General features: G+C 35.5%; 1 protein-coding gene across 1 annotated transcript; it reads left to right on the top strand.

The window, feature by feature from the left end:
• The first annotated feature begins 514 nt into the window (after window positions 1-514).
• Window positions 515-8592, top strand: LOC104454355 (lupeol synthase). Its single transcript, XM_039307715.1, has 19 exons — window positions 515-681; window positions 991-1211; window positions 2555-2740; window positions 3069-3158; window positions 3263-3460; window positions 3779-3863; window positions 3976-4142; window positions 4529-4717; window positions 4815-4928; window positions 5793-5912; window positions 5994-6116; window positions 6215-6313; window positions 6418-6474; window positions 6586-6632; window positions 6712-6855; window positions 6950-7127; window positions 7530-7610; window positions 7934-8017; window positions 8126-8592. The coding sequence occupies exons 2-19, from the start codon at window positions 1017-1019 to the stop codon at window positions 8234-8236; spliced, it is 2268 nt and encodes a 755-aa protein (XP_039163649.1). The 5' UTR covers window positions 515-681; window positions 991-1016; the 3' UTR covers window positions 8237-8592.
• The last annotated feature ends 6576 nt before the right edge of the window (window positions 8593-15168 follow it).

The following is a 15168-nucleotide window of genomic DNA, read 5'->3' on the forward strand; positions in this document are numbered from 1 at the left end:
CTGGAACAGAAATTGATTTTTGGCTAGAAATCAATTTCTCAATTTTTATTTTAAAATTGAGAAGTTAAAAATTTCTTATTTATTTTTCAAATTTATTTTAGAATAGAAATCTGTTCCAGAAATAGAAAATCAAATTGCGTTACCAAATGGATTTCTATTTCAAACCTGTTCCGGGGAACTAAAAATAGAGAAATAAAGAAGTATAAATTTTATCATGCGCGCTCTTAACTTCCACAAGTGGCTCGGGTGACCCAAAACGTGGAAACAGAATTTCTGGTGGGGCGACATGAAGGTAGGTAGGGCAAAGAGGCAAGACCCTATCAAAGAGAGTTAGCCAAACAAGAGGGCAAAAGATTTTCAAGGTCAGCACACGCGGTCTGCGCCCTAATAGAATAATGTATACATGGGATTTTCCCCAACTTGAAAATTTCCAAAGCAGTAATTGAGTTCGGCCCTCCCCAACAAAAATAGAATTTAGACCCGAAAATGAAAAGGAAAAGAAAAGCCAGATAGAATAATGGAGTACGCTCTCATTCCAACCCTTATAAAAACCCCCATGCTTGTGCACTAACTCATCACTTTCCTCCCTACACCACCCACCCCTTCCCTCATTTAAGTTCCTCCTCTTGGGAGCTCACAAAAGCACGCACTCCCAACTCTGCAGTTCTTGGCACTTTCAAGGTACACAACAACTGAGACATAGAATCCTGTTCCTTTCTATTATAAGCTCCATAATCTCTCCTGTTCCCTTCTGTTATAAGCTCCATAATCTCTCTCTCTCTCTCTCTCTCTCTCTCTGTGATATTCCATAGCTGGTTAATCACGGCTAATTTGCATAGACAATTTCATGCTCCTTCAGTGATTTACCAATCACTAGATCGAAAGAAAACGAAGAAAAGTAAAAGATGGGCCGTTTCTGTTTGCCTCGGACGTTGTAATTGAATTGTGTACTCTTTATGTGCGAGCTTTGTGTGGGCGTTTGTTTGGCAGATAAATATACAAGAGAGAGAGAGAGAATGTGGAAGCTGAAGATAGCGGAGGGCGGGCCGTGGCTGACCAGCGTGAACAACCACGTCGGGCGGCAGCATTGGGAGTTTGACCCCGATGCTGGGACACCGGAGGAGACGGCGGAGGTGGAGAGGGTCCGAGATGAGTTCACGAGGAACCGGTTCCGAATCAAGCAGAGCGCTGATCTCTTGATGAGGATGCAGGCTTGCATACTCTCTCTGTCTCTCTAATAAACTTCTTGCAAATAAATTATTCTAGAATTTTAAACTGTTTGATCTAAGCATGATTTAATATTTATATATTTTAACACTTTTCCTTACTTTTACTCAAGAGAAGACAAATCGAGCCTGAAAAAATAATCGAAAAACTGTTGGTTTGATTATACAATAATGAAAGCTTTCCCGTTGAAATTTTCACTTCTTGCATCATCCATAAAAGGTGTGGTTTGCCATGATGACAGAAGAATACTACGAGAGGATTGCTCCCAACAACCCATTTGCTCTTCCTTTTTCATTTGATTAAATTCTTTGGATTTAATTATATTTAAAAAAAAATCTGTAGTGAGTTTATTTTTAATATGTGCCACTGAAATCTAGAGAATTCTTATTTATTGTTCTCGAAAACCTAATAACTCAGTTGGATCTTTAACCTTCTTTTTTCATAACACTTATTTAGTTTACAGTGATTTACTCGTTTTTCTCCTTCAAATTTTATGAATGAAAATTTCTTAAAAAGAACGTTAAAAAAAAAAAAATCCTTACATGCGTGAAACAAATATTAAAAAGAAAAGAAAAAACAAGATCCGTTGACTAACGTGCATGAAAAAAATTCTCATCACTTTCTTTTCACGCCACAACAAATTAAAATTGAAAGAGGCCCCACAAGATATTCCTCGAATTTATAATACGAAATGTCCAAAAAAGATAAAGAAAAAAAATAAAAGATGTCTCACGGGTCGTAAATGGCCTTGTAGATGGACCCATTTCTTTTGTAGTAAAACCAGAAGGTAGGAAGCGACCGATTTACATCTAATTATTTAACCCTTTTTAAGCTGAACAATTTTTCCACTCCTTCCTTTGAGTTTATGGTTTTGCAAACTTAAATGGTTGATCGTGAGTTTCAATTCGATTTTGACATTACAGTACCCGATTTTTGCTACCATTAATATGTGACGCTAACATAGCTTCCACTTTGACCTTTTCACATAAGGCACGTTGCCTGTATTGGCAATATATATATATATAGCATTAATTAAACCACTTGATAACGACATCCTATAGTGATCCGATGGATGCATGAGCTTTTTACTTAGGAGAAATTAAAAGAAATCCACCTCGCTTTTCACCTCAATTTTAGTTCCCATTCTTTACATCTATAATCACTAGCTTGCATGTTGAGTTTTGGGTACTTGACAACAATTTATATCCCGCGTTATTTAACATGGTCTAGAGTTTCAGTCATCCATATGCTACGACAAATTTGCCACTCCCCCGACCTACAAATGCATGAACTTTGATGAAGAAACTTTCGACCCTTGAATCTGCAGCTCACAAAGGATAACCCAAGCGGGCCGATTCCACCGCCGGTGAAGGTGGAGGAGGGCGAAGATGTGACGGAGGAAGCGGTGACCACCACGCTGCGGAGGGCCATCAGCTTCTATTCATCCATCCAGGCCCATGATGGCCATTGGCCTGCAGAGAATGCGGGGCCCTTGTTCTTCTTTCCTCCCATGGTAAACCTCCGCTTCTTTAGGTCCAACAACCATCTAAAAATCTTTGTACGATGGGCAAGCGCCGTTAGATAAACCTCAAATGTATCAAATTCCCTCGTAATCTCGTAGTGCTAAAGACAGCATGAGTCGAAACAACCCAATCGAAACGTCGGATTACAGGATTGTTTGCACTTGAGATCCAAAAGTTGGATTCAAAATCGACAAGTTGAATTATGGATAATTAAGATTACCTTACCGGATCATCACGATTTCATTAAGATAATTTCTCTATTTCTTGCATTTTCTAGTTGATAATATGAAATATATATATTGAAAACACGCGTTGTAGGTCTTTGCACTGTACATTACGGGAGCGATGAGTGCAATATTTTCTCCAGAGCACAAGAAGGAAATCAAGCGTTACATGTACAACCACCAGGTGTGCTTTACTCATTCATGCAAGACTACATTTTTAATTTGATGCAAATACTTTCCAAATGATGATGACGATGTATCAATATTTGTTTGCCGACAAATCAAAAGAACGAAGATGGAGGTTGGGGATTTCATATAGAAGGCCATAGCACCATGTTTGGCTCTGCACTGAGCTACATTGCACTGAGATTGCTTGCAGAAGGGCCTGATGATGGCGAGGATGGAGCCATGGCTAGAGGAAGGAAATGGATTCTGGATCATGGTGGTCTAGTGGGGACTCCATCATGGGGAAAATTCTGGCTCACGGTATACTAATATATGTCTGTTAATTTCTTATTTGCACAAAACTAAGTTCAAATCGTTAATCTAACATTTGAAGAGATCCGAACACGCCACTGTTAGAGAAAGGAAAAAGTTCCTATAAAGAAGTCTTGCTAAGACATCTTGATTAAGTAGGGAAACCGACATGATATCGAGTTCTATCGACCCTACTGAACCGAAAAAAAAAAAAAAAAAAAAGGAAATGGGAAAAAATTGTTCTAGTTAAACAACATTGCATTATGCAAATTTCATGCTCAGCTCGAGAATTATGTTAAGGTGCTAAAACTTACAAAATTTTTGCAGGTACTAGGTGTTTATGAATGGGCAGGATGCAATCCACTGCCTCCAGAATTCTGGCTTGTTCCAAGAAAATTTCCCATCCATCCTGGTATGCTTGAGTTGATATCCTTTTATCGAAAGGAGATTACTTTTCCATAGTTTTGATCAAAGGTTTGATATGATTTTAGTGAACCGACATGTTAACTAACGATCCATTTTAGGTAACATGCTCTGCTATTGTCGTCTGGTTTACATGCCCATGTCATACTTATACGGGAGGAGGTTCGTCGGTCCGGTCACAGGACTAATTTTATCGCTGAGACAAGAGCTCTACACTGAGCCCTATAATGAAATTAATTGGAACAAAGCAAGGAGTACTGTCGCAAAGGTGTGGCTTGTGTATCCTATATATATATATATATTAAATCTTGACTGACTAGTTCTACGTTGCTTAATGATCTAATTATGATCTTTGTTAATGTGATAAATCTAAAATTTAAAATCAGAAATTGTCTCAATTAGTGAATAACTTTAAAACCAACCCTAGTACTGGAAAAAGCCATGGACATTTTGAAGCCATAGCGTCCGGCCGAGGGAAGGAGAAGAAGTGACTTCTCTCCAAAATGCAACAACTCGTTTAATGTCCAAAGTATAATATAAAATTGAAATATGTTTGGTGAACTAGGGAATCCTTCCTGATATGTATGAAAATGACAGAAATGCTCTAGTTAAGTTAATGAATATATGAAGCTTAACCGATGTACTCATCTTCAGGAGGATTTATACTACCCTCATCCTCTAGTACAAGATATGCTATGGGGATTCCTTCACCACGTCACGGAGCCAATTTTGAAGCTTTGGCCATTTTCCATGATAAGAGAGAAGGCTTTGAAAGTGGCGATCAAGCACGTACATTATGAGGACGAGAACAGCAGATATTTGACCATTGGATGTGGGGAAAAGGTTCGAAAAAGAACATGACAAGTAGCTCTCATTCATATGCTAACAAAATGTGTCAAAAACGGGACAATCTTAACGTGTGAATGTGTAATATTTGTAGGTTTTATGTATGATTGCTTGTTGGGTGGAAGACCCGAATTCAGAAGTCTACAAGCGTCATCTTGCTAGAATTCCAGACTACTATTGGATAGCTGAAGATGGACTTAAAATGCAGGTGATGACTTCATATCCTGACCCATATATCTTTGAAATGACAAAAGAGCGCTTCAAGTGCCAAAAGTTGGCACAAATGGACATTTAAGTGCCAAAACTTACGAAAGTGCCATTTTTTTTTAATGAAAAATGGGATACTTGAGTGCCATATCCGGCGAGCCTTGTCGGAAATCCTACATGACATTTTTTTTTAATTAATTTTCTCGCTTACGTGGCTCACGGGAATACTGAATCAACAAAACATACACAAAAACGATGGCATAATTTCAATTTTAATATAATATAAAATTTAATTAATTTGAATTTAAAACATAATAATAATAATAATAATAATAATAATAATAATAATAATAATAATAATAATAATAATTTAAAAAAAATGGAGGAGGAGTAGGAAGGCAGTCGGCGGCAAGGGCTTAGACCTTATCCATCCCTACCTCCCTCCTCCTCCTTCCCCCTTTTTTTCCTTAAATTAATTAATTTTTTAAATTTTAATTTAATTAATATTATATTAAAATTCAAATTATATCGAAACGACGTCATTTTGCGTGCAGCTTGCTGGAAAATTGCCACGTTAGTGTTCTGACCAGATTTTCTCGCCGGTGATACTTAAGTGATCCATTTTATTTCGATTTTAACAGTTAAGTATCACTTTCATAACTTTTGACACTTAAATGTCATTTTGCGCCAACTTTTGGCACTCTAGGGGTCCGGGTGTCTCTTTGAAATGGTGCCGCTCTCAATGGCTAAAGCATCAAAGAGAATTATTACTTTGTAATCCCATTTGGCATGCGGTGGCAAGCAATTTAACCAAAATTAGCATTGGTTTTATGAAATTCTCTAACAAAAATGTCTGTTTGCACAGACCTTCGGTTGTCAGATGTGGGATGCGGCTTTTGCCATCCAAGCAATCATATCAAGTAACCTAACAGAAGAGTATGCAACTACACTAAGGAAAGGACATGATTTCGTGAAAGCTTCACAGGTAATGTCTACTTTGAAAGATCAAACGAAGTTGGTCACTAATTGTAGTTCACACATCTGACCAAAACATGTTCTTTTGAAGGTTCAAGATAACCCATCCGATGACTTCAAAGCAATGTATAGACACATATCTAAAGGAGCATGGACATTTGCTATGCAAGACCATGGTTGGCAAGTTTCTGATTGTACAGCAGAAGGACTAAAGGTAATTAAATCGGTCGTATTCATTTGATGGGGTCTTGGAAGCCACTTTTTGAAGGGTAATTACATCTGTAACACACAATAATATTGTGTCTTTTACAGACAGCACTTCTGTTTTCGCAAATGTCTCCAGACCTGGTGGGTGAGAAGATGGAAACAGAGCGATTCTACGATGCTGTGAATGTTATTCTTTCCCTACAAGTAATCAAGAACTATTTGGATTTCTTTATTCCTTTGATAATCGATAAGATAACTTTAGAATTATGCTACCCAATTTCTGTAATACATTATAAAAACTATTGCAGAGTAGCAATGGCGGTTTTCCTGCTTGGGAGCCACAAAGAGCATATGCATGGTTGGAGGTAACTTTGAGCATTATGCACTCACCAAGTTTACCTTTTAAGGTTCTTTAGCTTTAACGAATGCAAAAATATATCTCGCAACTCTTAAAACCCTTCTTATCTCATTTCCAGAAATTCAATCCTACAGAATTCTTTGAGGGCACCCTTATTGAAAGAGAGTAAGCCCTAACAACCATCAACACTTAAAATCCGAACATGTCAGTTATGAGTACAACACTAACTCATTTGCTAACATAGATACGTGGAGTGCACTTCGTCAGCAATCCAAGGCCTTGCGCTCTTCAAGAAACTGCACCCCAAGCATCGTCGAAAGGAAATTGACAGTTGCATTGCAAGAGCGATAGACTACATCGAAGAAACTCAGTTGCCGGATGGTTCATGGTGAGATACTGAATGAGAAACCTGGACGTGTTGCCTTCTTCCGGTTGAACATAATGTAATATTGACTTAATGTGAGATTGTGCTGTCAATCTAGGTACGGATGCTGGGGAATTTGCTACACCTATGGAACATGGTTTGTAGTAGAAGGGCTTGCGGCTTGTGGGAAGAGCTACCGCAACTGTCCAAGCGTGAGAAAAGCTTGTGAATTCTTGCTGTCAAAACAATTACCTTGTGGCGGATGGGGGGAGAGCTATTTGTCTAGCCAAAATAAGGTGCGCAAGTCATTATATATTTTTTGCATACTATGGAAGATTAAAAAACTATAATCCCACCCACCTGTAGGTAGCTGTGATGGTTAGGTTTTACTACTTCATCACCGAGGGAACGAGTTCGAATCTCTGGATGCTCGCGAAAATTGTTATGGATTAAATTATAAGAAACTTTTGAAGTCAAAATGAGTGAGGGTCCCAGGGGTGGTTTAGTGGACCAGTCCCCGAGGGTTTACATTTAAATAGCAGCTTGCAGCAATGCCCCATTGGTGCTATTGAGCACCGAAGGGTCGTGTGATCCCCGAAGGATGATCTCCGGCGGTCCCTCGATCATTAAAAAAAAAAAACTATAATCCCTTTGTTATGATTGTCGATAATTAATTTTATATAACGATGTTGATGTAGGTTTACACAAATTTGGAAGGAAACCGACCAAACTTGGTTCAGACAGCATGGGCTTTGTTGTCCCTCATTGATGCAGGACAGGTTAGGGTTTAGCAGATATATGACATGATACACCGACTATGAATCCAATTCGTTGAACAATTATTGGAGTGCACCGGATTTGTGTGGGCTGCCTGCCCGAACGACATGCACGTACGCACGCAAGCAATGTTTGATAAGTGATAAGTTACAATAAATTATTGACATTTTAAGCTGACCGGCACACTTGACCAAGAATAGCAAAGAAAATGTTGCATAAAAACAGCAATGGATTTGTCCATTTTGATAATTATGAGATAATCTGTACTTTCTATCGACCCAATCATGCTTATGATCATTTACTTATTTGTTCATTCTTATTCTAGGCTGAGATAGATCCAACCCCTATACATCATGGTGTCAAAGTGCTAATCAATTCACAGATGGATGATGGTGATTTTCCTCAACAGGTAATTACAATAGTGCTTTCCACCATCATTACTAGTTATAAGTTTCATTCTAATGCAATTGCTTAATCTATCATCATCATCATCATCATTTACTTTTATTGCTTACTGGAAATCACTGGAGTATTTATGAGAAATTGCACATTAAACTACTCATCGTTTAGAAACATCTTCCCAATATGGGCTCTTGGAGAATACCGAAGGCGGGTTCTGTTCGCATAAACTTTAGACATGATGGCAGCAATAAATCATCATTTAGAAGCAACAAGTTTGATAATTTAAATAATACATGTTCCAAGAATGTAATGTGCCTTGTCGAGTCTCTTTCTCACTTTCACTTGTGAAAGTCATTTCCCAATTTCCCCAGAAAATATAGGTAAACTTGTATTACTTGCGTACGTCAAGTAACTGTACAAATATCAAGTGTACCGCTTAGCGAAGCTAATTTCATTTCTAGTGTGTAATTCTACCATCTAAACCTTTGGACCACACTAGAACATGAATCTCAAGTGTTTTTATGTGGGGAAATTGTTCAATCAGTCCTATATATATTATATGGACACCAATTCAATTCTAAATTTGCCACTTGGTCCTAAACATTTGCGAAAAATGCCAATTTTTGCTGAAAATTGCCAATACAATGTTGTGTCTCATAAGACAACCGACGATGTCTAGATTGCCAGGTCAGCAAGTTTCGATGAAAACTGGTCATAAGAACTACATAGAATTTCACAAGGAAAAGTACAAGAAGTCTGAAACTTATTACACTTGTAACATTTCAATCCTAAATTTTTCGATTGTACCTATTGAGTCATAAACCCAGTTTGTCAATGTAGTCTATCTAACTATTTTGACAAGAAATTGCTAACATAGATGCTAGCCGTCCTTTGTGGCATAACTGATATTAATGTAAATAATTTTACAATTTTTAATATCTTTTTTTTAAATTTTATCTTTATTCTTTTTTTTTAATTATGGTTGGTAAGAGTGGTCGAGGCGAGCTCTCATGAGATTCAGCAAGGTAAATCCAACCCTATACATCGTGGTGTCAAAGTAATAATCAACTCACGGTCGAATAATGGTGAGTTTCCTCAACAAGTAATTATAACAGTGCCTTCCACAGTCGTTACTAGTTATAACGTTTCATTCTAATGCAACGTGCCTAATTTAATTATTTTTTATTTACTTTTGTTGCCTACAGAAAATCACTGGAGTAGTTATGAGAAATTGCACATTAAACTGCTCATCTTTTAGAAACATCTTCCCAATATGGGCTATTGGAGAGCACCGAAGGCGTTTTTTGTTCGCATAAAGCTTCGGACACGAGGACAATCATGACGTAATAAATCATCATACTTAAACTCTATTCTCGGATAATGCATGTTAGTCCTCTTTCTCACTTTCAATTGTGAAAAGTCATGTCCTAATTTCACCAGATATTATATGTAATCTTCTATTACTTGTGTACGTCAAATAATAGTACAAATCTCAAATATACGGATTAGCAAAGCTAAGTTCATTTCTAGCGTGTATAATTCTACCATTTAAACCTTTGGAAAACTCTACAACATGAATTTCAATTATATTTTTGAACATTCTGTAAAAATTTGTTGAATATATAACTAAATTAATGAAATTGAATTGCCCTAAACCCAAAATGAGAGTACATTACTCTTAATGTGCACATTACATAGTGAATCTGACCAAAAAATGTATAGACGAAGTTTTGGAAAGCCAAAGCTCATGACTACAAAAGAGTCAAGCCTTCTTTTCCTCTCGTCCCCATATTCAAAGAAAAGAACTATTGAAACGACATTTCCCTAGATATTAGCTAGATTGTAGCGATCTAAGTGAAAATATATTTGCAACCGGGTACCTTCAATATAAACCAAAAGCTAAAACAAGGGAAAAATTATAATTTTAATTCTAAACTTGTTGTACGGATTATCTTAAACATTTCAATTGATTTGGTGTAGTCCCAAACATTTAAGTGAAAATGTAGTCTCAGTCTTTCAACTAAAACTTGCCTGAAATTATTAATATGGGGATTCCTATCATCGCTGGCCAACATACATGTCACAGCCGGTGATCTGACATGGACAAATTTAGTCAAAATGACATTGCTTTGCTTAATTTTATAAGTTTTCTTATTTTTGTTCTTTTGTTCTTTTTTCTTTATATCCTATTTCTCACTTAAATTTAAAATATTATTTAAACTTCAAATAATTTATAAACAAATAATATAAGAATCTACTTATCAATATTTAGGTGTTGTGAAAGTTTCGAAAGTTTCGGGTAAAAAAGAAAAGTTAAAATGCATGAGGTGCGAGATTTAAGTTCACGATGGAACAAGAAGTGAAAATCAACTCAGACAGCCCATACATAGTCAAGCTAACTTTGGTTCACCTCTTTAGAATATTAAGCATGTTATATGAGATTCTTCTTAGCCTAGGTTATATATTGAATTTGCATGCTGATTGTGTTGACATTTTATTTGGAACAATTTATTATATTTCTAGTCATGTATTGAATGGTTTTATGATATTAAACATTGACTATGATTTGTACAATATGTTACATTGAGTTATATTGATGGGTCAAGCTAGATCCATTCGCCTATGTTGGGCGAAACTTGGTCCATAAGAAAAGAGCCTATAAGAGGAATGGGGTAGTTATTTTTTAAGTGAAAAATAATTGCAATATATAAATGAAAAAGAAAGAACATTGAAAGTAGTTTTGATATAATACGTACTTATTTTTTAAGTGAAAAATAACTACAATATATAAATGAAAAGGAAAGAACATTGAAAGTAGTTTTGACATAATAGGTTTTTTTTTTCTCCATTTGAGACAATAATGTACTCCTTGAAGAATGGAACTCCAAGACTTCAATCAATTCCTCTGAGACTACAATAAGAACTTAATCTATGACAAATAAGGTATGTCCGTCTTCGTGATATGCCTTTGATTAGTGTTACATGTTTTATAGGCACGTTTCCGCGTTTGTTTTCAATATGCGACCATTTGAGTATCGGTTAGTTTTTCATGAATCTATTTTCCTACATTGATATCAAAGCGATGTTGTCCATGTTTCTTAATCATTATTGACATTTATAATTTATTTATGGCTGGAATTTTGAGAAACGTTGCCATCGGACATTCGGGGACGGAAATCCCAACTCTTGCATATTGTTCACCCTCTCTTTTGATTTTCTGTAAGTCAGAACTCATTTTTCGAAAGTATAGGGTTGCAATTTTCATCGAGATGAGAAAAAGAACAGTTGGCTTGTCACCGAGGGTTGTCGAACACATTGCCACAAGCGATCGGAAGTTTCCTAAGGCGTGTGCCCCACATGCGTTGGCTGACGTCATCATGATGTCAACCGGCTATTGTGTGCACACATATGGGACATGTGCTGGTGACGTCACGGTGATGTCATCTAGTCGAGTCAGTTGGTTTGACCTGACCCAATTTGACTCGACCAGCCTAACTTAACCCGGTTATCTGTTGACCGACGTTGACCATTAACTGTTGACTTTGACCTAAAAAATGGAAAATTTACTTTTCAATTTTGTTCATTGTAGATTATATGTAATCCATTTTGTTATGCATTTGTTGCAGAACAATGATGTGTTTTGTTCGCATGCCTATATTCCCAAGAACGAACGAACAAAAGGTGAGACTTGGAAGGCCAAAAATAGAATTAGCTAATTATCGGTGGAATGATAGTAATGTAGTGTCACACATGGTTAGGGTCAATTAGATGATACAAGAAATCATATGAAATAGTTATTTTATGATGGATTTTCAGAAGGTGTCGGCCCTAATAAATGTTCTTCCATTAGAATGGTAAGCAATGTTAGAATGCCTATGGGAGGTTAACATGGTCTTAGATTATAAAAGGCTTGTAGTAGCTTTTGTGAGAGAATAATATAGAATTGAGGCAACCAAGACTTCAACGCTCAAGTTAAGTGTCACTTGGCGCATAATGAATGCATCTTGGAGAAGCCATAAGGACTCTTTGAAGGTCTTTCGTGGTTGCCCAATGTGCCTTTAGAATTGTCAGAGGAATTTATTAAGGATTAGAAGGGACTTTCCTAGTTTATGAGATAAATTAGTATCTTTGAATTTATTTATTATTTTTCTTATATTTGCTTGAGATATTTTAGGTGTAAATACTTCTTTCTATGTTGACGTTGATATGTTTCCTCTAAATACATTACTTCATGTAAATGGCATGTTTACTTAATGAAAGTTCAATGTTATTTACTGTTGTAAATTATTATGTTAATTTAAAATTATTTGTGGGAAGTTCAAGAAAGTTTTAGTGACTTTGGTGAACTTATTTTTTTTGCATAAATGATTATATTAATGCTAATTTCAAGTTATGATATTTGGATGATGACTAAAAACAAAGTGACCTTTCGACTCTAAAGCCTTATTTGAAATTATTCATTAATATGATTAGTTTATAAAATATAGATGCATAAATGATAGGCATTAATAATTCGTGTAAGTATGTCAAATATGTTCATATCCAATGGCTTCAGTAACTAAGAGCATAATCGTTGAATTGAACAAATGTAAGAAGTTGCGTGGTGATAATTATGAAATATGACATATGAAAATCAAATATGCACTGAAAGAGTAAGAGGTACTAGAAGCTCTTAACCTGATTATGGAAGAGCTTGAAAATGGGAACGCTACACAATTCAAAAGAAATAATGATGCATTTGCTGCATGGAAAAGAAAGAACTCCCTTACTTGTATTACGTTGCTAAGTAGCATGTAGAATAATATCATGTGAAAGTTTAGACATTTTGAGAATGCCAAAGAAATGTGAGAAGCATTGACAGCGAGATTTAGTCATATATCGGTAACCAAACTGAGATAGCTCACTATAAAGTTTGACTCTTACAAGAAGCCTCATGGTCAGATTATGAAATAACACTTGAGAAAGATGTCAAACATGATTAATGAGCTAAAGGATGTTGGTCACGTTCTGACTGACGAGTAGCAAATGCAAGTAGTAATCCGTTCCTTACCTAAAAGTTAGAAGTATACAAAGGTACACCTGGCCCACAATGAGAACATTAAAACTTTTGAGGATGTAGTATGTCATCTTGAGGTAGAATAGGACCATCTCCTAGCGGCTAAATTGGAAATTGACATTTATTATGCTGGTTTTAGCTCATAAGGGGCTTCGAGCTCCAAGTGCAAGCATTCTAATTCGTTTAAAAGGTGGAAAGGCGAGGGAACGAGCTCTTCGGGAAAGAAACTAAGAGTTGACCGACATGAAAGAGGAAACTATCCTCGAATGAAGAAGTTAACAAAGGTGAAGTATTACAACTATGGCAAGAAATGTCACTATACTCGCGACTATCGCAAGTCAAATATGGTAAACACTATTTGTATTCTTGAGAACTTTATTTATGTATCAAATTATGTATTCTTAACTAAATCTAATTCTTTTGGGACTATAGATTCGGAAACAATAGACCATATAACAAAGGATAGAGAATCATTTGTGATATTCCGACAAGTATCAACTGGAACAAACTTGATCTATGTAGGGAACAATACCAGAGTTAAAGTAAAAGAGATTGACACCTACTAATTAAACATACATGGCGGATGCACTTTGTTCCCACTTGATGTACTAGATGCTCCGGAGGTTCGTCAGAATTTAGTGTATGTATTAGTGTTGGTTAAACATGGTTTCAATTTAAACTTTCATAATAATTGTATAGATTTATATTTGGATACAAACTATTATAGTTGTTGTTATTTTCTGAATGATTTTTTTGTATTGGATGTTGATTATGGTAATGTTAATGTTTGTTATTCCCTCTTCATGTTTTCTAATTTATATGATAATGATGTGAATGTGTGACATGCTAAACTTAGTCATATTTGCCAATAATGTATGAATAGACTAGTCAAAGAAAGTTTGTTGGACAATATTGAAAAAGTCAATTTACCCATGTATAAGCATTGTCTAGTAGGGAAAACGACAAAAAAAAAACCTTTTGAAAAAATAAAGAAGCTAAATTTGCTTTGCAATTAATCCATTTTAACATGTGGTTTAATGAATGTGAGAAAAATGTATGGGGCTATTTATTTTATCACGTTTATAAATGATCATACTCAATTCAGACATGTTTATTTGAATTATCTTAAATCTGAAGTATTGAGTTGTTTGAAGAAGTTTATGAGCTTGGTAGAAAATTAATTATATAAGAAAATAAAAGTATTGAGATTCGATTGATGTCGAAAATATCTATTTGAGGAGTTCATAAATTTATGTTATGAAAAATGAATAGAAAAACAATTGTTTGTTCCCTTCAACAAAATGGTGTTTAGGAAATGAGAAACAAAACCCCACTAAAAATTGTTAGGTCCATGATGGCACATGCTAACTTACTTATCACATTTTGGGATGATGCTTTATTAATTGCTATTTATATACTTAACCGTGTGCCTTCAAATCAATCTTTTCAACTCCATATGAGTTATGGACATGTAGAAAACTCGATTTAAGTTTTCTTAAATCATGGGGTTGTACTGCCTATATTCATAAGCCCTCTCATAAGTATTAGAAATTGAGTCATGGAGGCAAGAATGGTATTTTTATAAGATACTCAAAACACTCGAAATGGTATGTATTTACAAATGAATAGGAAAATAGGAGTGTACTGAATTTGAATTTGATGTCACATTCTTAAAGAATGAATTCCTAAGAAGGGAAAAATAGATGAAAACTATTCCTTATTTGAAACCTTGGATCAAGATAATGAACTTAATGGAGTTTGTCAAGTAGGAGTAATATGAGGAGTGAACAATTAAATTCAACTCAATAATGAGATGATATTGTATTATTTAATCCAAGTGGGAGAGTAATGAACAATAATGTGTAAAGTGTATAATCACTCATACAACGAGCAAGTTGCAAAAGTATTTCTCGTCGACTTTTTGACATTTAAGGAGAAACTTTTATGATTATTCCATAAGATGAAAATGAGCTAAGGAATGTAAATGAGGCTTTGAAATGCTCTTATAAGGAAAAATATATGCATGCAATGGAAAAGAAAATGGAGTCAATGAAGTCAAATCATATTTGGGAACAAAGCCATTGGAAATAAGTGGGTTCTCA

This window comes from Eucalyptus grandis, chromosome 1 (assembly GCF_016545825.1).
Source record: "Eucalyptus grandis isolate ANBG69807.140 chromosome 1, ASM1654582v1, whole genome shotgun sequence".
In the NCBI taxonomy this organism is placed as follows: domain Eukaryota; kingdom Viridiplantae; phylum Streptophyta; class Magnoliopsida; order Myrtales; family Myrtaceae; genus Eucalyptus; species Eucalyptus grandis.